A 25,479-nucleotide genomic window follows, 5' to 3' on the forward strand; every position below is an offset into this window, starting at 1 on the left:
GCACCATATTCAACACTCGCCTGATATTATTGGAAGAGCTGCAGCCCTTGATAAAACCCATCTGGTCCTGTTTTATAGTAACGGGCAGCATGTTCTCCAACCTCAGAGTCAACATCTTTGATAACATATTGAAGCCCACATTCAATAACGAGATGGGTCTATACGATGCACAATCCTCAGGGTCTTTCCCTTTCTTTAAGATAAGGGAGATATTAGCCTCCCTAAGAGAGGGCGGAAGGCAGTCCTGGCTATACGAATGACCATTACATCTTCATCAGGGGTTCAGTTATCAGGTGTATGAACTCCTTGGGAACCCACCTGGACTGGTTGCCTTATCACCTTGGAGCTGCCTTTTGCACCTCCTGTATCATCAGAGGCACATTTAAAAGGGAGGCCTGATCTGTGTTTATACCAGGGAGGTGCAGGTTTTCAAAAAAGGATTCCATTCTCGCTATTCCATCCCCACAGCCCTCCAACTGGTATAACTCTGCATAGAATTCCCAAAACCTGGCATTAATCTTTTTCAGCTCGTGAGTGATGTTGCCAGTTCGCTCCCTAATAGACACAATGGAGTGTGGAGCACTCTTCTTCCTAGCCAGGTAAACCAGGTATCTACCTGGCTTATCCCCATATTCAAACAGCCTTTGTTTTGCAAAGGAGACCCCTCTCTTCACCACTTGTGTGAGCACTGAGTCCAGAGCAGCCTGAAGACCCAGGATGGTCCATTACAATATGACCATCCCCATTCACCTAATGTACTCCATGCTACTTTCTCCCCATCCCCACCCTCCTCTCATTTATCTCTCCACCCTGCAGGCACTCTGCCTCTATTCCTGATGAAGGGCTTTTGCCCGAAATGTCGATTTTCCTGCTCCTCGGATGCTGCCTGAACTGCTGTGCTTTTCCAGCATTGCTCTAATCCAGAATCTGGTTTCCAGCATCTGCAGTCATTGATTTTACCATCATAATATGCCGACTTGGCTGCCCTCAGCTGGACCTCAAGCATCCGCTACTGCTCTCTTCTCTGCTCTTTCTTGTTGAGTACGAAATGATCAGACCCCTTAAGAACGCTTTGGTGGTCTCCAAAAGAACCGATGGATTACTGGCTGTACCCCAATTGATGTCCCTAAAAGCCCTGAACTCCCTTGTAATATATTGTACAACGTTGCCATCTTTCAGCAGAAACAATCCATGTGCCAATGATGTGTATCTATTCCATTACCGTTGGTCTTAACATCCAAATACACCGCCGCATGATCTGAAATAGTTATGTTCCCAATTTTGCAGGCCAACCCCGAGTTCAAACAAACCGACAGAACAAATAACATATCAATTCTTGTGTGGCCCTTGTGCAGGTTGGAGTAAAAGGTAAAATCCTTCCCATTAGGGAGGAGGCACCACCACACATCCACCAGTCCCAACTCCTCACTGAAGTCCACTAACTGTCCAGACTGCAGGAGTATACCTGACAGACCTCCTGGCATCCTGTTTACCCCACGGTTTATGAGACAATAAAGGTTCTTCTTCATATGGTGCACCCTAAGAACCATTAATTTAGAGACCATGTCAACTAGAAATTTCAGAGGATGCGCTGGGGGACAGTAAGTGTTCAGGATGCCATACTCTTCTCCGCGTATCAGCGCCTTGAGAATGACGAACCATCCATACTTATCCTTGCTTTGATCTTTCACCTGAAATGGGAGGTTCCTTTGCACCAGTATGGCTACTCCTCTGCTTTTGGAGTTGAAGGAGGAGAAGAATACCCTATCGTATCCCCCCTGCTGTAACTTCAGATGTTCCCTATTGGTTAAATGTGTCTCTTGCAACAGAGCGATGTCAACCCTTTACTTCCTAAGATTTGAGAGCACCTTTTTCCTTTAAATGGGGGAAATGGCTCCCCTTTATATTCCAGATACACCACCTGAACAGATCGCTAGCCATGACCGCACACTACAGCCTGAGGTCCCCTGAGAGGAAGAAACCCAGTGAATGTGCGGCGAGTGGAAAAAGCACAGACTTTATCAAATCTAAAAGCTATTCCTACAAACACTACTAAAACTACGGAAACTAAGAAACTAACCACTACTCCTAACTTAAACAAATAAACACAAATACCACAAATCTCCAGAGATCTCCCCCCTTGCCCAAAGGGGGCATTCACTCCCAACCTTACAGCCATCCTGGCTCCTTCCAGTTAGAGCCATGCCTCAAACCCAGGCAATGGGAAAAAAAACATGTTATTTATACTCCTGCAAGTTAACACTGGACACCCTCCCCTCCACCTCCATACCTCAACCCCACACATCTTTACATCAAAGGAGTAACGACCCCTCACCCAGAAAAACAGAATTGTAAAATAACAGATAATTATCCAAACGGATATAATATAAAACATACCAGATTTTACACCAAAGCAATACCAAGCCTACAAGACCCGAGACCACAAAAGGGAAAAGAACAAAGAAAGAGAGGATTTTTAAAAGTTATGCCATTGCCCGCTTACATCTTTCCCTCTTTCCGCCTCGGTCCAAGTCTATTATTTCAGCGAGTTCACAAATTCTTTTGCTTTTTCTGCCGAGTCAAAGTTAGACAGATCCCCCATAATTAAAACGTAGCATTGTCTGGTACCTCAGAGAATATCGAATGTTTAAGTCTCTTAATTTTTTTCTTTACATCATCAAAAGGTTTTTTTTTAATTAAGGCCCCAGAAAAGTCTTGAAAAACATTATCTTCAAACCTTTATAAACCAGAGCCTGTGGATCTCTTCCCAGTTTTCTGGCTGTTTCTACTATTGACTGCTTTTCTTTATTGTGCTGGAGTTGCACTAGGACCAGATGAGGGCACTGATCCGGCCCAGACCTGCGCATTGCAATCTAGTGGGCCCACTCCACACTCACCCAACCCAACTCAATCTCCAGCCAAAGGAACTTCTAGAGCAATCTCTCAAGAAAGTCAACAAGGTTTTTGCCCTCTTCATGCTCAGGAAGACCCACGGACACGTAAGCTTTTTACATTAGATTAGATTCCCTACAGTGTGGAAACAGGCCCTTCAGCCCAACAGGTCCACACCGACCCTCCGAAGAGTGACTCACCCAGACCCATTTCGCTCTGATTAATGCAGCTAACACTATGGGCAATTTAGCATGGCCAATTCACCTGACCTGCACATCTTTAGATTGTGGGAGGAAACCAGAGCACCCAGAGAAAACCCACGCAGACACGGGGAGAATGTGAAAACACCACACAGACAGTCGCCCGAGGCTGGAATCACACCCAGGTCCCTGGGACTGTGAGTCAGCAGTGCTAACCACTGAGCCACCATGCCTTCCATAAATTATCTTCGACCTCGGTTTCGAGGTTGTCTATTTGTTCCTGCGGGGTCTGAACATGTTCTTCCAAGTTTGGACCCGCCCCTCGGAGCTCTCCGGTGCAGTCTCTGAGGCCGCCGTCGTTTGTTCCACCATTTCCACCCGGAGATCTAAAGCCCGGATCTCCTGCTCATGCCTGGTCAGATGGCAGTAATCGGTTCTAGTGCTGTTTTGATTTTTGCAAACTCCATGAGTAGATGCTGCTGCTCCACCGAACTTAATGGTGCTGCCACGGAAGTCAAGGCAGCGGCTGCGGGTGTGCCCAACCCAGTAGGGGAATGCCCTGTTTACTGCACTCCCCTAGCTCCCTTTCCTTTAGATGTCTTCATTTCAGCTCCAGATCCTCCAAATCCTAATTTAAAGAGGTTCCAGGCGCTCTACCTACTTTATACTAAAATTTTCCTCAGGGGTGACTGGTGGGGGTGTGGGTAGGAGCCCACCTTGCCAGGTTATGGCACAGAGCCCAACACAGCAAACTTCTCAGACCTCCGCCATCTCGAATCGCCTCTAACTAGTTATCTAGTTAACTATTCATGTTCAAGTAAGGTTGAAACAAAAATTAACTTCAACAGCAAATTGTAGTTAAATGCTGATAACAAACTAGACGAGATTTTCGAAAGAAGTTATCTCTGAAAACTCCCTCGATCGTCAAATTCCAAAACGCACATTCTTTACAATGCTGCATTTGGTAATGAGGTGTTGTCCTCGTGTTTGTGTAATCAAGTTCCTTTTCAAAGAGAGAGTCTTGCATTAATGCAAGTTATACAATGACTATATAAAGTAAATTCAGAGTATGACTTTAAACTGCAAAGAATGGATACTGGCTTTATCTAGACAGTCACTCAACACAGTGGATTGTGGCCTAGATGTAGTAACTGGTGAATGAATTAGCATTATAGATGCTAAAAGCTGTTTGATTCAAGGATGCCTTTCAAATATATTACCAAAGATTCATCTAAATTATAAAACCAGAGAAAATTAATCATCTGAATGTGCTGTAAATCGTGTCTCAACAAAACTCCTAAAAAACACACTTCCATATATATATTAATGAGATGGGTATGTATGCATCTCTTTGTAGAGTCTGTTTATCCTTGGTTTGACATTTGACAATGGCCCTTGTCATGATGAGCCCCAAAATACTGACAGACTTTTAAATAGACGTGTTTTTTTTTATTTAGAAAGAGACATACATCCAAAAGATGAGTGTAATTGCAAATTTGCTGGCTGTCTGGAGAAGAACCCTTTACTTCCCATTGACTCCTCCAATGTGATTTCATGGTCTTTTGCAGTATGTAGGAGTGTTACACAGGAGTGGTATAGGTGTTTTTTTTGTTACCTGCAGGAAGTCCATGCCTTTATCCCTTGCAGTTAATGAGGATTTGGGGTATTTATATTTCAGACGATGCTCTGTTGAAAGTAGACTTCATTCCTAAATACATATTTTAAAACTCCTTCGTGCCCTTAACAGGTCAACACTTGTCTATACTTCTTGATGGGTCTTGCTATGTTGGTCAGTTCTAAGAGATTGATGCAACTTTTACACACAATCTTCATAGTTAACAGTCTCAAAGGGCACCTGACAACCCCAAAGGTTCACATATACCCCCCCCTTGTTGTACCGCAGGTGACTGGGGACTCAAAACTCTGATTTCAGTGGAATAGCTGGTCATTTAAATGGTCAGCTGCCTCTGGGAACTTTATATGTGCAAACTACAGACCACCTCCAAATCTGCTTCCATAAAAATGATACAATGCTAGTTTCATAGGTGGTTTTTGGGATTCTTGATTTCTTCTAGCATTTTCACCATGATCTTAAGGGCATAAAATTAAGGAGCAGATTTCAACCATTCCACTCTGCTATTCGGTCATATCTGATGCATTTCTCAACCCCATTCTCCTTACTTCTTCTCATAACCCTTGATCCCCTTAAAAATCTAAATTAACTCAATGATTTGATCTCCACAGCCCTCTGCAGCAGAGTGCCACGATTTACCACCCTCCTACTGAAGAAATTCTTCCTCATCTCAACTCCAGGGTAGCATGGTGGCTGAGTGGTTAGCACTGCTGCCTCACAGCGCCATGGACCTGCGTTTGATTCCAGCCTCGGGCGACTGTCTGTATGGAGTTTGTACATTCTCCCCGTGTCTGCGTGGGTTTCCTCTGGGTGCTCCGGTTTCTTCCCACAATCCAAATAGGTGAATTGGCCATTCTAAATTGCCCATAATGCTCAGGGATGTGTAGGTTAGGTGCATTAGTCAGGGGTAAATACAGAGGAATGGGTTTGGGTGGACACTCTTCAGAGGGTCGGTGTGAAATTGTTGGGCCACAGGGCCTGTTTCCACACTCTAGGGATTTTATGATTGCTAAGAGTTGTCTCTTCACCCTGAGGGTGTGCCTCTGTGTCCTAGTGTCTCCTATTCATGGAAACATCTTCTCCAAGTCCACCCTATCCAGGATCAGTATTTGGTAGGTTTCAATCAAATCTCATCTACTCCATTTAAATTCCATGGAATACAAACCCAGATTCCTCAACTGCTCCTTATATGACAAACCCATCATTTCAGAATCATTCTTGTAGACCTTCTCTGGACCCCCTCAAACACCAGCAAGTCTTTCCTTAGGTATGGAACCCAAAACTGCTCGTTATATTTCAAATGCAGTCTGATTACAGCCTCATACATCTTCAGTGGTGCATCTCAACTTTTGTTTTCTAGCCTTCTTGAAAGAATGCCAACATTCCATTTGCCTTCATAACTGCCAACGAACTTCCATATTAACCTTAAGATAATCCTGAACTAGGATCCCAAAGTCCTTTGTGCTTCATATTTCTGAAAGCTTTCCCCATTTAGAAAATAGTCTATGCCTCTATTCTTCCTCCCAAAATGTATAATCTCACACTTTTCCACATCGCATTCCATTTGCTAATTCTTTGCCCACTCACCCAGCATACCCATGTCCTTCAGCAGCCTTCCCCCAACTATCTTTGTGTCATCTGTAAACTTAGCAACAATAGCCTCAGTTCCTTTGCCCAGATGGTTAATATATAACGTGAATAGTGGTGATCCTAACATTGACCCCTGTGGAACTCCACTGGCCATCAGCTGCCATTCTGAAAAACACCCCTTTATCCCCAGTCTCTGCCTTCTTCAGTCAGCCAATCCAATGCCAGTATCTTGCCCCTAACACCATGGGCTCTTACATTATTTAGCTTAGGTGGAGACATTCACATGGTAAAAATCAAGTCCAGAGGCTCACTCAATGCAGCGAATGTTGGTTATAACAAAGAATGTGAACGTTAGTGATACATTTAAGAGACACTCTGACTCTTCAAAGCACAAGATTTATCCAAATCCAAATCTATATGGAATAATCCTAGACTGTATAGCTGGTCATAAATGTGTTCAATTAAGTGTTGAAGAACTAAGTTTTGACATCCACAAATATACTTGGATATGTACAGATTCTCAGGATTAGGGCAATAGTGTCAATGCCTAGATGCATTGAAAAGATGGTGGGATCTTGTGTATGCATTCTATAGTTTTCCAGGTCACTTCAGGATGCATTAATAGTTTACAGTGCAGAGTAGAACAGAGGCCCAAAACAGTTAGGGATAATAAGTTTTCTTTTTCTCTATGGCACACTCACAGATTATCAGATTTATTAAACATGGTTTCATGTCTTGCTATGTTGGAATTTGAAGACATGATGTCAATGTCTTTTTTTTCCATTCGAAATGGACATGACTGGTAATGACAATATTTGTTGATTCACCCTACGTAAACAGTTTGCTCGTCCAGTTCAGAGTGCAGTTAGAAGTGAACCACATTGTTATGAGTCTGGATTCACACGTAGGCCTGGAAATGCATGGAAGATTTCTCTCCCTAAATGACATTAGTTAACCAGATGGATATTTGCAACAATCAGTAATTGGCAAGGTCACCACTGCTGAGACTACCTTTTATTCCAAGTTGTATTGATAGTCCAGCTGCCATGATAGGATTTGACCACATATCCCCATAGAAATACCCTGAGACTGCTGGAATAATAGTGAAATTACCAGTGCACCACTGTTGGCCTTCAAAACTCTTTGTGAACTAGAATTGTCAACTTGTGATCAGATGGTGAATTCAGTGCATAATCGTTCCAGGTGGATTAGAAGCAAGTCAATCTCTCAGATTTCCATCCCTCAGTCTTCAGTTTATAAGAAAAAATGACATCAACCCAAAATGGAACACAATTTACTGTTTCTTGTCAATCACTATAGAAACAACAAACATGTTTATTATTTTCCCACAATCACTCAAGATGCAAACTGTGGTCTGCATTTGTTAAAAAAATTAATAAATAATAATTTATCCTTTTTCCCAATAATTTTTAACCAAACAACATGAACATCACAAACTCAATAAGAAAGAACATCCATATATCAGCATGTTTTGAACAGACACTAATAAATGGAAAGGATAAAGAACATGGAGTTAGTGAACATGGACATGGAGTTAGTGAATTCTGATACCTAACAGTTGGAGATCAATGCCTGGTCAATGGAAAAGATTGTGGTTTTCAATGTTGTCTTATTTACTTGAGGGGTTCACCATGCAACTCAAAGCCTTAGAGCTAATTGTGAATCTTGATGCTGCATTGGCCAAAATCTTTGAAATAATGCTTGTACAGCTTTCGTCAACAGCATTGTTATGAACATCAACTTTTCTCCAAGTTTCTGCTACTATGGATCTGTGCTCAAATTGGTTTTTGGGTCATTTATTACCTTATTATTTCAACATATTTTACCTATCCTCTCAAAATGAAAAAAGATCGAAAGATTACCACTCTAGGCCAAAAACAGAAATTGATGGAAAGGCTCAGCAGGTCTGGCAGCATCTATGAAGAGAAATCAGAGTTAACATTTCAGGTCCAATGACCCTTCTTCAGAACTGACCCAGACCCGAAACATAACTCGTGATTTCTCTCCACTGTTGCTGCCAGACCTGCTGAGCTTTTCTAGCAACTTCTGTTTCTGATTTATAGCCAACGCAGTTCTTTTGGTTTTAATTAACACTGTGGGTATCAGTGCAAGATATCCAGGATGTGTACATTCCCCAGATGGTTTTCTACACCCCTGTATGCACTGGTGCAATGATGAGAAGTATCTATTTTGAAAAGGAAGAGTTACACTTAAATTGCCACTTTACAGGATTCTGTTGAGACCATCTTCCAGATTGTCCTTTCTGAGATCTGGCAGCCCCTCTACATAAACATGACTCCTCTGCAAAAAAGAAGGCATTGCTCAGTTAATTAGATATCATCACTTTTGAAGCAGCATACTAGGAATGAGAAAAAGAAGGAAGTTGAATGCCCAATTCCTTATGATCAATCAGTTGATGCTCCTCTAACATGGTGAATAGGCACTCAGGTGATGACATGCAAACGACAGAGAGAATTTACTCTGGGAGATTCAGGCCATGCAGAAGCAATAAATGTCACCAATGCTGTTTTGAGTCTATCCACTGAATACTGGCATTTGTGATGACATTGAGGAGCTGTGCTTGACTAAATTCTACATTATTACGCAAAGATACAACAAATCCTTGGGGGAGAAAAAGATTACACGATACAATATCATGTCTTTCTGATTCTCTGTCCACATTTCAGGTATTTTCCAGTTGGAGTACCCTGCTCTTACCAGTGTAGTGAAACAAGTGGAGAATAATTCAATCCATTGCTATTGTTTTATGGTTGAGGAGTTCAGTTGTGTGTAGATTAGATGCTTCATGTGCATGTGCCTTCCAATCACATTACAGTCTCCCTCTCTTCCTCAACAACTAACGAAGGCTTATGGGACTCTGAAGCCCCCAAACTCCTGCTGTGCTCGTCATCCTTGCCATTTTGCTCAGGTAGAGATGAGGGCGGTGAGTTCTCAGAGACTGAGCCATTTTTAACATAGCCTGGCAGGTTCCGATGCCCATTCAATAGTCCACTGCCCAGTCGACTACTGAGGTGGAGAGCTTGTGGAGCACGGGTGGTCAGGTTGGTGCTGATACTGTTGTTGGTGTGTGACACCATTGGTCCATAGCTGTAGTTGGTGTTCCCTCCACGGGCTTTGCGTTTGAAGTCAAGTGCTAATGTCCACCGTGCCCATGCCTTTTTAATCTCACTCTGGACCTGCAAAATAGGACAGAGATACACAACCAAAAAATGTCAGAACTCACAGCCTGGAGCACTGATAGTGCCTGCAAGAGTCTGCGACAATTGTATGAGATTAATATGGCTGCTGATGAAACCACTGCAAGTTGACCTACAGGCAGAATAGCTGTCACATGTGATGGTGGTAACAGTGAGCTTTTGGACAAGGGGGCACAGTCAGATCAGCTGTCTTCACGGAAGTACAAGGAAATAATTTAAAATCTGCCTTCTGGGTGACAGCCTCCAACCAAACCCTTTACAGACTGTTAGATTGCTCATTGGGCTATCCTGAAAAAATGGACCACAGCTGGGAAATTATACACTGAGCTCACTCTCAACAGATTTCACCAAGCAAGTTTGATGTGGGCTTAACCCTCTAATTTACACACATTTACTACCAGTTTTAGGCATTTACTTATATCTTACTCACTACACAAATTAAAAACAAAGGTGCCATTTTCCCAGAGGATCATAGGGTTGTTCTTTGATTAGAGAGAGAGAGAGACAACTGATGGTGGCTTAACTGGAGGGTCACCACACCTCAGGTGATTGGGGAATGTTGAGAAAGAGAGTTCTTCGTAGTAAGCTCAGTGCAGGAATTGCACCTTTTTGTATTCCAAACAGCTATCCAGCCAACTCAACAACCAATTACTGATTAGTATAACTGATACAGCACTTCCAGCAGAGAATGAGCACAGATGTGATGAATGGTCTCCTGAGTGTATTTAAAACAGCTACAGTGCAATCCTATTTCTAGACCCATGATTTTCAAAATGAAGAAGAAAAATAAAAATCAGTAAATGGTGAACTATTGCCCCTGTCACAATCAATTCCCCGGCCTCATTTAATCAGCAGAGAAAATAGATTATTGACTTATTTCTTCCAAACACAAGTAACAATGAGATCAATTTATACCATCTTTCATACCAATGTCAAGCCATCTATACTGCAGCAGTGGTTAATGCTTCCATTCAGACAGTGTTTAAATCAACACAATAAAATCCCAGTGCTGGAAGTATTTCAACCAGTCAGGTATTTTCCAGATGTTTGCCAGTAGAATCCAAAACTAATTCCATCATCTTATGCTCTCCCTGAAACCTGTAACAACTTCATTTGCTTCATGTATTCACATGGATTTCTGAAATAGCTCAGAGAAGACAAGGTATCTGTACCAAGTCACTTTTTATTTATACATGGACTCTGACTAGCTTGTTCAGAGCCAGTCCCTAGAATAAGACTCTCTCAATCTCCTGATTTTTTTATGTGGAGAGTCCTTGACACTGATCCAACTCCCTCAGAGCCAGCTCTCAGAGTGAAGAGGATGTCGGACACTCCCTTCTTTATTACCCCCACACTACCACCTAACTGCAGTAGTGTATGTTGTTTTTTTCTATTTATTTATTTATTTATTTATTTATATTCCTCCCCCAAGCACCAATGTTATGTGTGCAGGTGTGAGACACAGTGAAAGAGAATCTCCTGTTTATATCTGTCAGCCAGGGTTCCCTATTGGCCCAGAGTAACAATCCCATTTATGGATGTCATAGTCAATGAGAATCACCTGGCCCTCGTTCCAATTACTTCAGTTTCTATAAGATGATGTAATGGTCTCTGCCTTTAGCACATGAGTTTCATTGAACATTCGAGAGCCAATCCAGATTTCAGGAAGATAGCTCATTTTGAACAGATCATTCTCAAGATGTAGACATCACTGCAATGGCACTTATTTCCCTCTTAATGTGAAAATGTCATGATAAATTATAAGATTTACTTGAGGGCAGTTAAGAGTCAATCACTTTGATGAGTATTGAGTATTTTGCAAATATGTTTTATTCCCATGAAAATTATCAACAGATCCAGTTTTGAAGAATAATTTCTGTTAATTCTGTTTCTTTCTGGATGTTTTCAGACCTGTTGAGTTTCTCCAGCATTTTCCATTTTTATTTCAGATCTTCAGCTGTGTAGTATTTTGCTCCTAATTAACATATCCTAGCTGTTTTTACTTCAACAACTTAGCCACGCTGAAATCTTGTCTCTACTTGTAACTAAACAAGTTGCTAAGGGAGAAAGTGTTGAAGTCTCCACAGCTATAACTCCCAGGTCAAGTGCTGACCTTTATGTACACAAGAAAGCTAGTTGCCAGGAGATTTTCTGACGCAGTACGGGAAACTGCCCTTACTTGCAAGACTTGACAACCATAAAGTATCTACTATTTCGATAAGATAATCTTACATGTTCTCCAGGGAAACAGATACTGTGTCTGCAGCTAAAATAAGAGTTGAGCCCAGAACATCAAGAGTCAGTTGGAAAGTTAGAATGATGCAATAATTTGTGACAAAAGATAAGAATTGGAATATGTACATACAGCCTAATGTAGCTGAATAGTACAAGGATAACTGATTCTTCTCAAAATAGTGTTCTCAGGACAGACTGGAAGTCCCCAGCTGAATAGTAGAGAGCCAGATCTATTAATTTTCACTTCTAGTACTCATTGATATTTTCTCATTTTGAGAATTATTTTAATACTATAAAACATTATTTGGCAATATATAATATATATAGGTGTTTCTCAATTCTAGAGTGTCGGCCAGGGGAGAAATCGTCTCTACATCTACTTTGCCACACACGATCACACCCTCTAAGAACTTCATAAATTTCAATGAAATCATCTCTCTTTCATTAAAATACTCAGGAATGCAAATCTATTTTCCGCAATCTCTTCTCATAAGATAACTCCAACATTCCAGAGAGTAAACTGATAAACCACCTTTGACGTCCCTTTATAGTAAGTATATCTTTCCTTACGTAACGAGACCAAAGCTGTTCACAATACTCCAGGATTGGTCTCACAAGGTCTGCTGCCAGCTATTTTTACTTCTGTACTCAAATCCATTTCCAGTGAATTACAAAGGAAAATTTCTTCCTCAATCACTTGCTGCTTGTACACGTTAAATTTTATATATAAAATCTGAAACCACATATGCCAAAATCACGGAAATTATTGTTACAGGATCAACATGATTTGACGTGCAGGCCAATTGTAATATTTCCAGATTTGCTGATGACAGCAAACTGGGTAGAAATTCAAGTTGTGAGTATGATGCAAAGAGGCTTCAAGAGGACTAGAACTAGCTAGGTAAATGTGCTGGAACATGGAGGACAGAATATAATGTGAATAAGTGTGAAGTTATTTTGTAGAAAGAAAAGAAAGGTTAAATATTTCTTAAATGGTGAGAAGCTTAGGTATTCAAAAGGATCTGGATGTCCTTGTTCAAGTTACTAAAAGTGAACATGCACAAGCAGCAAGTGATTGAGGATGCAATTTTCCTTTGTAATTCACTGGAAATGGATTTGTGTTCAGAAGATAGCTGGCAGCAGACCTTGTGAAACTAATCCTGGAGTATTGTGAACAGCTTTGGTCTCGTTACGTAAGGAAAGATATACTTACTATAAAGGGACGGCAAAGGTGGTTTATCAGTTTACTCTCTGGAATGTTGGAGTTATCTTATGAGGAGAGATTGCGGAAAATAGATTTGCACTCCTGAACATTTTAATGAATGAGAGATGATTTCATTGATGAAGTTCTTAGAGGGTGTGATTGTGTGTGGCAAAATGGATGCAGAGAAGATTTCTCCCCGGCCGACACTCTAGAATTGAGAAACATAATCTCAGGATGACAGGCAGCCCATGGAAGACCGGGATAAGGAGGGTTTTGTTTCATTCAGGAGGGTGATAAATCTTTGGAATTCTGTGGTCTGTGGAGATTCAGTTATTTAAAGAATACTGAATGGAATCACAAACTCTTAACATTCGCCTGTACCTGTGTTTTTGCTTATGCCACTGTTTACCTATTATTTACCTTTCTATGCTACTTAACTATGTGATCTGCCTGTATTGCTCACAAGACAAAGATTTTCACTGTGCCTCGGTACACGACAATAAATTCAATTCAATTCAATTCCTCAAAACAGAAATTGGCCATTTTTTTTCACATTGTTGGATAGATGTCAGTGTTGTCGCTATACAAGAACAGACTAACCAGGGTTTTGGCCAGCATTTGAACACAAGTCTTCAGTATATTACCAAACTACCAAGCATTTGCACTACCAGTGCATCCTGCTATCTCTGGATTATAAGTGAATCAATTTGGCTGAAGATTGAAATCTGTGATGAAGGAGATCTCTGGAAGAGGCCAAACTGGATCATCCATTTGGCACTTCTGGCTGAAGATTGTCTCAAATGCTTCAGCCTTATCTTTTTTTTAAAGGATTTAGACTAACATCTGAAGGATGCTAACCAACATGGAGCATTAGAAATGAGAAACAACGAGCACAAAGAATTCAGCAAGATAGTTAGTAGGAGAGTTAAACATAGTAACATGAAGCAATGGGGTGACACGGTGGCTCCGTGGTTACCACTGCTGCCTTACAATGCCAGGGACCCAGGTTCAATTCCACCCTTGGTTGACTGACTGTGTGGAACTTGTACATTCCCCCATGTCTGCGTGGGTTCCTTCCAGGTGCTCTGGTTTCAAAGATGTATAGGCTAGGTGGATAACGCATGGGAAATGAAGGGTTATAGGTGTGAGATACTCTTTGAAGGGTCAATATGGGCCAAATGTCTTCTTTCTACACTCTAGGAATTCTATGATTCTAATGGAGCCAAATTAAGAGAGAATACAATAATGTCTGAATTAGATTGTATTATTAGAGGTGCATATATGTAAATGTACACTAGTAAACAAGATTAGTGATTATAAGCAGATAGCCATGTGTGAATATCATGTTGCAGTCATAACAGGTCTGGTTCAATAATGCACAGGACTAAATGTTTACTATTTCTACCTACAGAGGGTTCGAGAAGGATAAGAAAGAAAGGAAAGCAAGACACATGGAATGTGAGTTGAGTAGTCAATGACACAATCTATGGTTAGAGTTAAGAAACTAGAGGGGTGCCATTAATATCCAATAGACCACCAACTAGGGTGGCATGGTGGCTCAGTGGTTAGCACAGCTGCCTCACAGTGCTTGGGACTTGGGCTCAATTCTCATCTTGGACAGACTGTCTGTGTGGAGTTTGCACATTCTCCCCATGTCTGCATGGATTTCCTCCAGGTGCCCCAGGTTTCCTCCCACAGCCCAAAGATGTGCAGGTTAGGTGAATTGGCCATGCTAAATTGCCCATGGTATTAGGTGCATTAGTCAGGGGTAAATATAGGGTATGAGAATGGGTCTGGGTGGGTTACTCTTCGGAGGGTTAGTGTGGACTTATTGGGCTGAAGGACCTGTTTCTATACTGTCAGCAGAGAGGTAGAGAAGGAAATCACAGGGTGGGGGGCACAAGAACTATAGAGTATTGATAATTGATGTCTAATTATCTTAATCATAGACTAGGATAATAATAGTGCAAAGAAAAAAGGAAATAGTTTCCTGAAGCATATTCAGGAGAATTTTCTTGATCAATATGTTTATAGCTCAAAAAGGAAGGAAATATTGCTGAATCTGAGGCAGGGGAATACTTGTGGAACATTTATCGTAGAACCATAAAGATTAGATTTGTGATGTAAAGGACAAGGAACAATCCAGATTAGGAATACTTAAGTGAAGGGTGGCCAATTTCAATGGGGGTAAGAATACATCTGACCCTGGTCAATAGGAGTTAAAGACTGCCAGACAAAACAGTGATGGAACAATGGGATACTATTAAAGAGGAGATAGCCACAAGGAGGAAATGTAGGATCAAAAAAGCCAAAGCTTATTTAATTATGAAAAAGATAAAATGAAGCAGAAAAAGCATGCTCAAGTCAAATGCCAAGTTGATAATGCAAGTGAGAACCAGACTGAAAATAAAAAGTTCAGAGGGAGAGTTAAAAAAAGAATATGAGCGTAAAAGAGTGTGAGAAAAGAACAGTGTATAACATAGAAAGACAGAATTTTTCCAGACCCTGAATAACATTGCCCATGGTGAGAAAGTTGTGAGAGTTTGAGAGATGTTGAGTGAGGTGTTCCTTGATATTGTGACTGACAATCATGATGTTCACTAATGAACAGCAAGAAGCTTATTAATGAGTTTATAGCCCATTATCAACCTATTTTTTACTTAATCTCATCTCATGAATTTCCGAATGGAAACTAAACATCAAGATTTCTGAACATGTGAGTCAAAGCGAGTGCCTGACGACTCCAGCTTGGCACTTGGTCATCCGGACCTCCATCTTCGGCATCTGACAACAATGTTTCAGAAGATGAAGATACTTGTGACCACACCCAGAGTGGGTGGAGTAAACGCTTCATTCTGGGAGGGAGGGAGTGTTGACTTGGAATGATGAGAGGGCCTTCATTAAACTGACACCAACATGCTGACGCGAAAACTGAGCACTAAATACTTTGCAAATTATATATTTGCCACCTATGTTCAGCCCAATCATCACTCCATCAGGCAAGATAATCAATGAATCCCATTAATGCCCGTCGTGCAATTGCTGTGAAAAAGTGACATCTAGCTTCCAAAATAGCAGTAACCTGCCATTTAACCATAGCCTGCAAATGGTTCATTAGGAGCCCACTTCATACTTCGCATTGTGAAACACCATTTAGTAGTAAGGATATGTGAGTTCTGTAGCTTCAGTATTGCATTTCTGGCGAGACAAAGACTTATCCATACAGGTGATGGTGAAACATTAACATATACAGGTAGTTCTTCGATAGCACGTTTCTTAAACGTGATTTGTGAATTGCAGACCTTTTTTTTAATAAAGCTAACTGCCATTCATTATTACGTGATTTCCATTCCTGTCACTAGATGTCACAGTGCATGGACAACTGGACTCCACGTAGCATCACGTGGTCAGTCAGCTCACACGCTTTCTGGTGAAGCGCTTTGTGAAAGATACAGTGCTGTAGTCAGTGATTTTAGTGTTAAAATGTTAAATTTACTGTATTATTTCATTAAAATAGATGATTTAAAATTTACTTAGACTGTTCTATTGTTTGTGTAAGGTTAACTACTATTTTTGTTTTGATTTTTCTGTTATTTTTAGTGGTTCGCCATCAACCCTGTTTTTCCCATAGGTCCCATTACTTCTATTGCATGACTTTCTATAACATGGCATCACATGGGAGTGTAACTACAGCATTATAGGAGCACTACCTGTATTTACAATACAGGAACTTATTTGCAGTGACCCATCACCCATGCCATATATGTCCCCTCAAGAGATCTTCCTTCTTTCCTTTCTACCACAGAGCTGGAAGGTGCTCTGCCTATAGTGAAGCCTATTGGCCTTGGAAATATGATTGGGCAACCACAGGGATTTGATTCTCCAGAGGTCCCAGATATGGTGAGCGCACCCTGACCACAGGAAAGTGCACCCTCCTTGGGTTGACCTCTCACAGGATTGAGGGAGTCGGTGGGGGTGGGGGAGTTAGATAGGCAGTCTGGCTCGAGTAGACACTGCCAGAGGGCTTGTGTTTGGTTTCTCTCATGGCTGGGTGCCACCCTGCAACCCTGGGAGGAAGAGGCACCTAGATTGAGCTCAAGGACCCTTGTCCCCCTCTCTCTTTGCTGTTGGTACTCAGCACCAATGGATAGGGTGGTGGAGTGCAGGTCTGTGAAGTCTCTGAGAGTGCCGGACCTGGCTCTGTAAGGCAGCTTCTAAACCAGTCCATGGAGACAGGCAGATCCTCATGTGCCTGAGGCAGCAGTGTCCCAATGGCATTGCTACAGTCCTGCAGCCTTTGTGTCAGGCTGGCCAGTGCTCCTCACAGGCCTGCCTGCTGCTTCTGTGTTGACTTGTGCAGGTCACTGCCTGCATTGATTGACACCTGCATTGCCGACACCATGAGGTCCTTTCCTGCTTGGCGCAATGCAGGTGTCTGGTCTCCGGCAATCCTCCGAGTGACAGATTACTCGGGCATTTCTCCTTTGACCAGCTGCAGAGACGTGGCAGTGAAGTGCTCACTCAGAGGTACCCTCGGCTCTAATCTAGCTAACGTTCCTCCGAGGTGTCAGTACGAGAGCTGGTGGAGGGTGCAGGAAGCAGCTTTGCTGATATTCCCTCTGATGGAGCAGTTGTCTCCTCCAGGGTAGAGTAGGGTGTGTCTTGCAGGATGGGTCTCTTGGCAGCAGACACACTGGACATCATACTGGTGCCTGCAGGAGGCACCAGAAAGAATCTCACCAACAAGGGGTAAGTGTTCTGGCATGTCAACAATAAATTCAGAGTGGAGGCAGTTGAAGAGCAGCACAACAATAAACAAAGCTTCTTGCTCGGCTGCCAGGAAAAGGAGATTTCCACATTCTCACAGGAATCGACCAGTCTTTGTCAGCCAGAGCCAACATCCTCTCATCATCAGGGTGAGGAGAAGAGTAGCTGCACCCCACCAGCCATCCCGGCTCTATTGGCCATGTTATGGTCTAGAATGCAAAAGGAAAGGACTGAATGAGATGGAAGTGATTGATACAGGTGTCAGGATTGGTGCAAGTGGGGGAAAGGTGCTGAGATGACTCGAGTGAGAGAGTAGACAGCACAGCGATATACAGGGGCAGTAAAGTGTGTGTGGGGTGTTTAGGGAGAGACATACAGGGGCAGCAATGTGTTGGGGGGGGGTTGGGGAGAGACATACAGAGGCAGTAATGTGTGGGGGAATTTGGGGAGAGACATACAGGGGCAGTAATGTGTGGGGGGTTTGGGGAGAGACATACAGGGGCAGTAATGTGTGGGGGGTGGTTGTGCAGAGACATACAATGGCAGTAATGTGTGGAGGGGTGCAGAAACATACAGGGGCAGTAATGTGTGGGGGGGTTGTGCAGAGACATACAGGGGCAGAAATGTGTGGGGGGGGTTGTGAAGAGACATACAAGGGTAGTAATGTGTGTGGGGATTGTGATGGCAAAGCAGGGAGGGAAGATGTTGCATGTCATAGAACGTGTGGGAGAGCATGAGCCTTGGTGGGCAGTGGGTGCAGTAGCAGAAATAAGGTGGAGGCACTTACCCTGTGTTGCTGATCACTCTTCCAGGCTGTAGAGACTGCTGTGACCAGTGTGACAATCTCAAACTGGCATTGTGCCCTCTTCTACCAATCCTTTTGGAAGAGGATGACCCCCCTCCATACCATGCCATTCACCAGGATCACCAAGCCCATGTCCACAAACTGGGCACCAATTTCCCTTTGCCACAAGTCAGGGCAAATATCTGCGACCATGCAGATACTCCCAACTGGCACCTCTTGACTGGGTGTACAAAGGCCTCTTAAATAAGGTGCCAGCCACAGTGATGCCAGTCCATCCGGGATGTGCTGAGTACATCCAGCTTTGCTGAGTGGTAGAATTGACCTAGTATCAGGCAGGAAGGGTGCCAGAGTTAAACTTTTGGGGCAGAATTGGGACAATATCACAAGAAAACCCGCTCGGCTTCATGAAGAGAAACCCTCCATGAGACCTGACAAAAATTACACTTTGCCAAAAGATGAGTAGATTCAACCCAAGGAAATGCAAAAGTTGTTATTAATCCACAGGATAAGGGCATTGCGGCTAGGCCAGCAATTATTGCCCATCACTAATTGCCCAAGGGGCAGTTTAAGAGACACCCACATTTCTGATTGCCTGGAGTCACATGTAGACCAGACCAGGTAAGGATGGTAGTTTCCTTCCTTAAAAGATATTAGTGAACTAGATGAGCTTTTCCCAACAATCAACAAAGGATTCATGATCATCATTAGACTCTTAATTCAAGGTTTTTTTTTATTGAATTCAAATACAACCACTTGCCATGACAGGATTTAAAGCCTGATCCTCAGGACTTTACCTAAGTCCTTGGATTACAAGGTCTAGTGATTATACCATTAGGCCATCACCTCCCCAGATAAAATAAATGCTAAAAGTGTAGACGAATGAGATGAAGGACTCAAAAGTTGATCTACTCATGAAGCCAAGGGCATGGTTTAAGTACTGAATGAGAAGGCATCATGTAAGTCAAAGTGAAAAAGGTGATAGTTCAGACATTGGATGGACCAAAAATTGATAAAGAGGAAGAATTATATCTTGCTGTACACAGAGTTAATATATCATCAGAACCAGGTAGGATTTATCCAAGCATACTGAAGGAATCAAGGGTAGAAATTGCAAAAACATGTGCTATAATCTTACAATTCTCCTTAAATACAGATGACTGAAGAATTGCAAATGTTATGCATTTGTTCAAAGAAAGAGGTGCCAGAATAATGTCAGCAACCACGAAATTTAGTTTTACTGGAACAAAAGTTTTCAGAACCAAACTTCTCTGTCAAAATTAATATACGGTTGGACAATTATGGATTAATTATAGAAAGCCAGCATGGATTTGCCAAAGTTAAATTATGCTTAGTTGATGTGAGTTAATTTTTGATGAGGCTTCAAAGACATTTGATGGAAGTCATAAAGTTTGATAAAGTGTCACATAACAGGGTTGACAGTAAAGTTGGAGCCTACGGAATAAAAAGGACAGTGGCAGCATTGATACAAAGCTGAATGAGAGTAAAGGTAAACAGTAAACTAGAGGAAGATATCAAATTGGATCCCACAGGAGTCACTTCAAGAATCACAGCTTGTATTGATCTATATTAATGTCATAAACCTGGTACATAATTTCCAGATTTAGAGATGACACAATACTTGGAAGCTTTATGAATTGTAATTGTTTTCAAATGGACAAATTGGGAGAATGGGTGAACAGAAATGAGATGGAATTTAGTCCATACAAGTATAAAGTTATATATTTTAATAGGAAGAAAGTGAACAAACAACATAAAATAGTAGCTACAATTTTAAAGTGAGTGTGAAATGGAGTCCTGGGGGTTATATGCACACAAAGTTTTGAAGTTGACAGGGCAGATTGAGAAAATCTTCGAAAAAGCCTACAAGATCCTGGTCTTTATAAAGTGTGGTGTTGGAAAAACACAGCAGGCCAGGCAGCATCCGAGGAGCAGGAGAATCGATGTTTCGGGCATAAGCCCTTCTTCAGGAGTGAGGCTGGTGTGCCAAGCGGGCTGAGATAAAGGGTAGGGGGAGGAAATTTGGGGGAGGGGCGCTGGTCTCCAGCATCTGCAGTCCTCACTTTCTCCTAGTTGATCTTAACCTACTGCGAATCCTCTTGCAAGAATGCCTACCTTGAAGAAGCTCTCCTCCTCCCTCTACAACGATATTCCCAGCGCCCCTCCCCCAAATTCCCTCCCCCCTACCCTTTATCTCAGCTCGCTTGGCACACCAGCCTCAATCCTGAAGAAGGGCTAATGCCTGAAATGTCGATTCTCCTGCTCCTCGGGTGCTGCCTGGCCTGCTGTGTTTTTCCAGCACCACATTTTTCAACTCTGGTCTCCAGCATCTGCAGTCCTCACTTTCTCCTAATCTTTATAAATACAGGCATTGAGTACAACAGCAAGAAAATTACAATGAACTTTCATAAAACAATGGTTAGCCTCAATTGAAATGCTGCAGTCAGTTCTGGATGCTCCACTTAAGAAAAATGTTGAAGGCTTCAGATAGGGTACAGACAAGATTTTCAAGAATAGTTCCAGACATGAGGTACTTCAGTGATGGGGATGGATTTGGAGAAGTAGGGTCCGTTAACAGTATTAATCTGTTCTACTTGAGTTTATTAACACTCTATGACATTAAAATATTACAGTTACTGGAAATGGACAATTTTTAATCCATTGGAACTGCAGTGCATAGACTGAATCTGCATTCCATCACAATTCTGTGAAAAGGCAAAATCAGAAATGGTTTGGTTTCTCAGTATTTTATACATCAATTAAAAAGGAGTATAAAGAGTCAGACATTGGGAGAACTTTGCAAATTAGGCAGTCAAATCTCTAGCCCAGTTTTAGATGCCACAAAATGTTGAATAAGACATAATACCTAGAGCAGACCCTAACAGAATTTATCATTCAAAGCAATTTGTTATTAAAAACAGCTTTAAGCCAGTCAATTCCAGAGAAAGTGGAACAGTAGATGATTAATGAGAGCTTCCATTCTCCCCACAGAGACCCAAGGTAGAGAATGAGAGAAATACTACAGAGGGAAACTGGTAGAATTCAACAGAATCAAAATCTGAAGGAAGAAACAAGGATTGGGGTTTGTACTGCTGCTCTTAGATTTATTCTAAACCCAAACAATAAAACTGGCTGACACTTACATTCAGTGACAATATGGAAAATGGTGGTAATGAATTTGGAGAAGCAGGAGCTTCTGTCTTTCAGCAGATTTGAGTAAATTGTCCAAAGTCATGAGACATCTGGACAAAGCAGAAACAGCAAAGCATACCCATTGGTGGTAAAGCCAAGGACAGGGGAATACATCTTCAAGGTGAATAGTAAAAGGAGCAAAGGTGACATGAGGGGAAAACCATTTCTTACAATGAGTGGTTAGATTCTGAATACAGTGTTTGAGCTTATCTTGGAAGCAGATTCAATTCTGGCTTTTGAAAATGAATTCAATGAGCATCAGAACAGACAAATACTTCAAAGGACATTGAGGAACTGGCAGGGGTGTGCTTTTAGGTGAGTTACTTTTGAAGAGAATAGGTATGAGCATGAAAATTCAAATGGCCTTCATCCGTCCTGTAATTCTGTGTCAATATTGGATGGTAAACCAATCATCATCTCATCCAAAGGTAAAACTGTCCTCATAATATTGGCATGCAGACTTAAGAAGGTTGTGTTCAATGTAGCATCAAAGACAATAGAAGACTTAATTGAAGAGTTCACAACGATGAAAGAATTGGAGATGATAAGACACAAAATTTAAAGATTAGCAAAGAGTCAGTTAGTCTGTCAAATCTGCTTTTCAACAAGAACTGTCTATTATAAATAAGTTTTCCTTAACTCTTTATGTTAGTGATGTGACAAATTATCACATGCAGGATATTAAAACATACATTCAGCATTTATCAGTTATACTTAAGTTTAAAAATACTCTATGACATAACAAAATATTGCAGTGTGCAGAAATCTGAAATTAAGAGCAGAAAATGCTAACAAAATAAACACAGCACATCAATAGGGAGAGAAATATCATTAACATTTCAGGTCCATCGCCATTGTCCTGTTCGGAAAACTTGGAAAGTTAACATCTGTGCTCATAGGAACAGGGTTATCTGTTCTGTTGAATATTGTAAGCATTTTCTGTACTGTATTTATTTTTGGTGATACTCTCTCAGGGGAGTGAATGAAATAGGTTTATTTGACTCAAATCACTAGAATGGGTATTAATTGACTCTCATATCTCAATATATTTTGAGTGAATGGATCCATTTTAATCTTTTGGGATTCAGCACAAATTCAATCTACCAAGATTCTGTGGAATGACAAAGCAAGAAATGATTTGGTCTTTGTGGATTTTACACAACACACAAATTAAAAATGAGTATAAAGAGCTGAATATTAGGAACATTGCAAATTAGACTTCTAATTTTAGTCTAATTTTACACACCACAAACTGTTGAACAAGATGCACCACCTCATGCACAGCCTCACAGAATTTATTACTCAAGAGAAAGTGGAACATAGATGGTTAATGAGAGCTTCCATTCTTACCACAGAAACCCCAGTATATGGAAGTATGAAATATAAGAGAAATATGAAAGAGAAACATTGGTAGAATTTAACAAATTCAAAATCTGAAAGAAGCAACAAGGATTGGAATTTGTACTGCTACTTTCAGTATTTATCCTACACTCAAACAATAAAATCAGACTGTGGTTATTTTTAATTAGTTTTGTATTCAATCCTGTGACAATATGGTTTGTAAAATCATGTGCTATGGGACATTATTGCCCAACTAGTGTATGTTAATGTGTTGGTCCAAACCCCCTCCCCCCCCCCCCCCCCCCGCCCAATAACAAGATTCTTCATTTGAAACATTTTGGATGGAAATCTCCTGTGCACCGTAGCTGTCCACTTCACCCAGTATGTGACAGAAAGCTCACTGTCATGTAGATACACTGCAGCCAAGAGGATCAGCTCCGAGGAAATTCGAACTTTTGAGATACTTCATCACAACAAGGCACTGTCTTAACTCAAATCAGACATCCATCTACAGCTGGTACTGGCTGTGCTCGTTCACTAAACTAATACGCATCGACACACAAACACAAATGCTTACCTCTCCATTACAGAAACAGTAGATGACAGCCACAAAGCAACCCTGCAAAGTTCAACAGACAATAATAAGAGCTCTGACGTTCCATAAATTGACTTTCCCCAGTAATCTGTTATATCAAACCCTGTTACTTTCTGCACACAGCAGCTTGTATTGACGGCATAAAAACAAGTCATAGAGTCATGGAGTTTTTACAGCACTGAAAGAAGTCCTTCAGCTCATCATGTCTGCACTGATCATCAAACATCCTTCTATTCTAATCCCATTTCCCAGCTCTTGGCTCATAGTTTTTTTTGCAATGGTGTTTCAAGCGATTAGCTAAATAGTTCTTAAATGTATTGAGGGTTCCTATCTCTGCCATCCTTTTAGGCAGCAATTTCCAGTAACCCATATTCCTCCAGTGATTTTTGTTTTCCTCTCCTAAACTTCCTGTTCCTCGTTTTATAACTGTGCTCAATGGTTATTGACTCTTCCACTAAGGCAAAATGTTTCTATTTATCTACTTTGCCTTCACCCCTCAGAACTTTGTACACTTCAATCAGATCCTCTCTCAGTCACACATTCAGAGATATGGATAAATTGTTCCCTTATAGACGATGTAAACTGAACGTGTGCAAGAGCTGGTATATGATATCCAGCTGCTCAAAGGAATTAATTTATAAGTAATCTATCTTAATTTTGTAAAATTATTTATCCCATTCATTCTCATATTGTGGGTGCCATTGGCAAGGATGAGCACCTAAAAAAGTAGAGGTGAGCCTTCTTCCAATGAATGGCTTGATGGGCCAACTCAGTCAACCACATGCTGCAGGACTCGAGTCAGGTGTTAGACCAGACCAGGAAAGGGTGGCAGATTTCCTTCCCTAAAGGATGTTAGCGAACCAGTTACGTTTTTTACAATAACTCACAGTTGATGGTCGGCTTTACTGATACGCCCAGCTCATCCACACCACCCTAAATTCCGATATTTTATCAATTAAATATGGCCTGCTACAGAAGAAAAAAGAAAATTACCTGAGAGGAATTAAAGAGCATTTCATAATGCATCTGGATCTGCCAGAGCGTGCCGGACACTTCCGTGTAAGGAATAGCCATGAACACAATATAGTGAACTCCAAACAGAGGAGTCAACACTAGAGTCGACTTCAGTAGCTTCCTGAAAACCAAACAAAATAGGCTGGTAACTAGACAGGAGATCAATCTTTCCTCTGAATATTTCTTACTAAGCAATACCAATAAAAGAGAACTAGAAAGAGAGGGGCAGGGAGACATAGGGCTGGATCTTCTCATTTGCATAATTTTCTGGTGAATTTCATAGAAGGTTTGTCTCCACGAGGTCTAGCAAGTTTCCTCACGTGATCATCCCACACCCGTCTCATTAACTCCCTTCCATGGACCTATAACACCCTTCTCATTCAGTGCTAGCTTGATTCTCCCATTCACTGTAATTGGAGGTGCTCGCTATTGCCCAGATATCCAAGGATCTCTGGAGCCATCTCTAAAGGCCTTTAAAGGGGGAGACAGTGAGGTCTGCAGATGCTGAAGATCAGAATTGATAGTATGTTGCTAGAAAAGCACAGAAGGTCAGGCAGCATCCGAGGAGCAGGAAAATCAACCATTTGGGCCGGAGCCCTTTATCAGGAATGATGAAGGGCTCAGGCCCGAAACATCAATTTTCCTGCTCCTCGGATGCTGCCTGACCTGCTGTGCTTTTCCAGCAACACACTCTCAAGGGCCTTTAAAGGTCAAGTGCTTAAATCCGGAGTCGGTACGTGGAAGTGTTTTACCA

The 25,479-nt window shown here is 41.6% G+C and overlaps 1 protein-coding gene across 1 annotated transcript in view; it reads right to left on the reverse strand.

Annotated features, from left to right (window-relative positions):
* Positions 1-5,587: 5,587 nt before the first annotated feature.
* The window catches only part of pth1r (parathyroid hormone 1 receptor), a 114,950-nt gene continuing 95,058 nt past the window's right edge, over positions 5,588-25,479 (reverse strand). The window contains exons 11-13 of the mRNA XM_072570062.1: positions 24,705-24,846; positions 23,694-23,735; positions 5,588-9,533 (exon numbers count right to left, since the gene is read on the reverse strand). Coding sequence (XP_072426163.1) covers positions 9,162-9,533; positions 23,694-23,735; positions 24,705-24,846 — 556 coding nt within the window. The 3' untranslated portion in view covers positions 5,588-9,161. The remainder of the gene's footprint in view (positions 9,534-23,693; positions 23,736-24,704; positions 24,847-25,479) is intronic.

The sequence above is a fragment of the Chiloscyllium punctatum genome, chromosome 5, assembly GCF_047496795.1.
Source record: "Chiloscyllium punctatum isolate Juve2018m chromosome 5, sChiPun1.3, whole genome shotgun sequence".
Classification (NCBI taxonomy): Eukaryota; Metazoa; Chordata; class Chondrichthyes; order Orectolobiformes; family Hemiscylliidae; genus Chiloscyllium; species Chiloscyllium punctatum.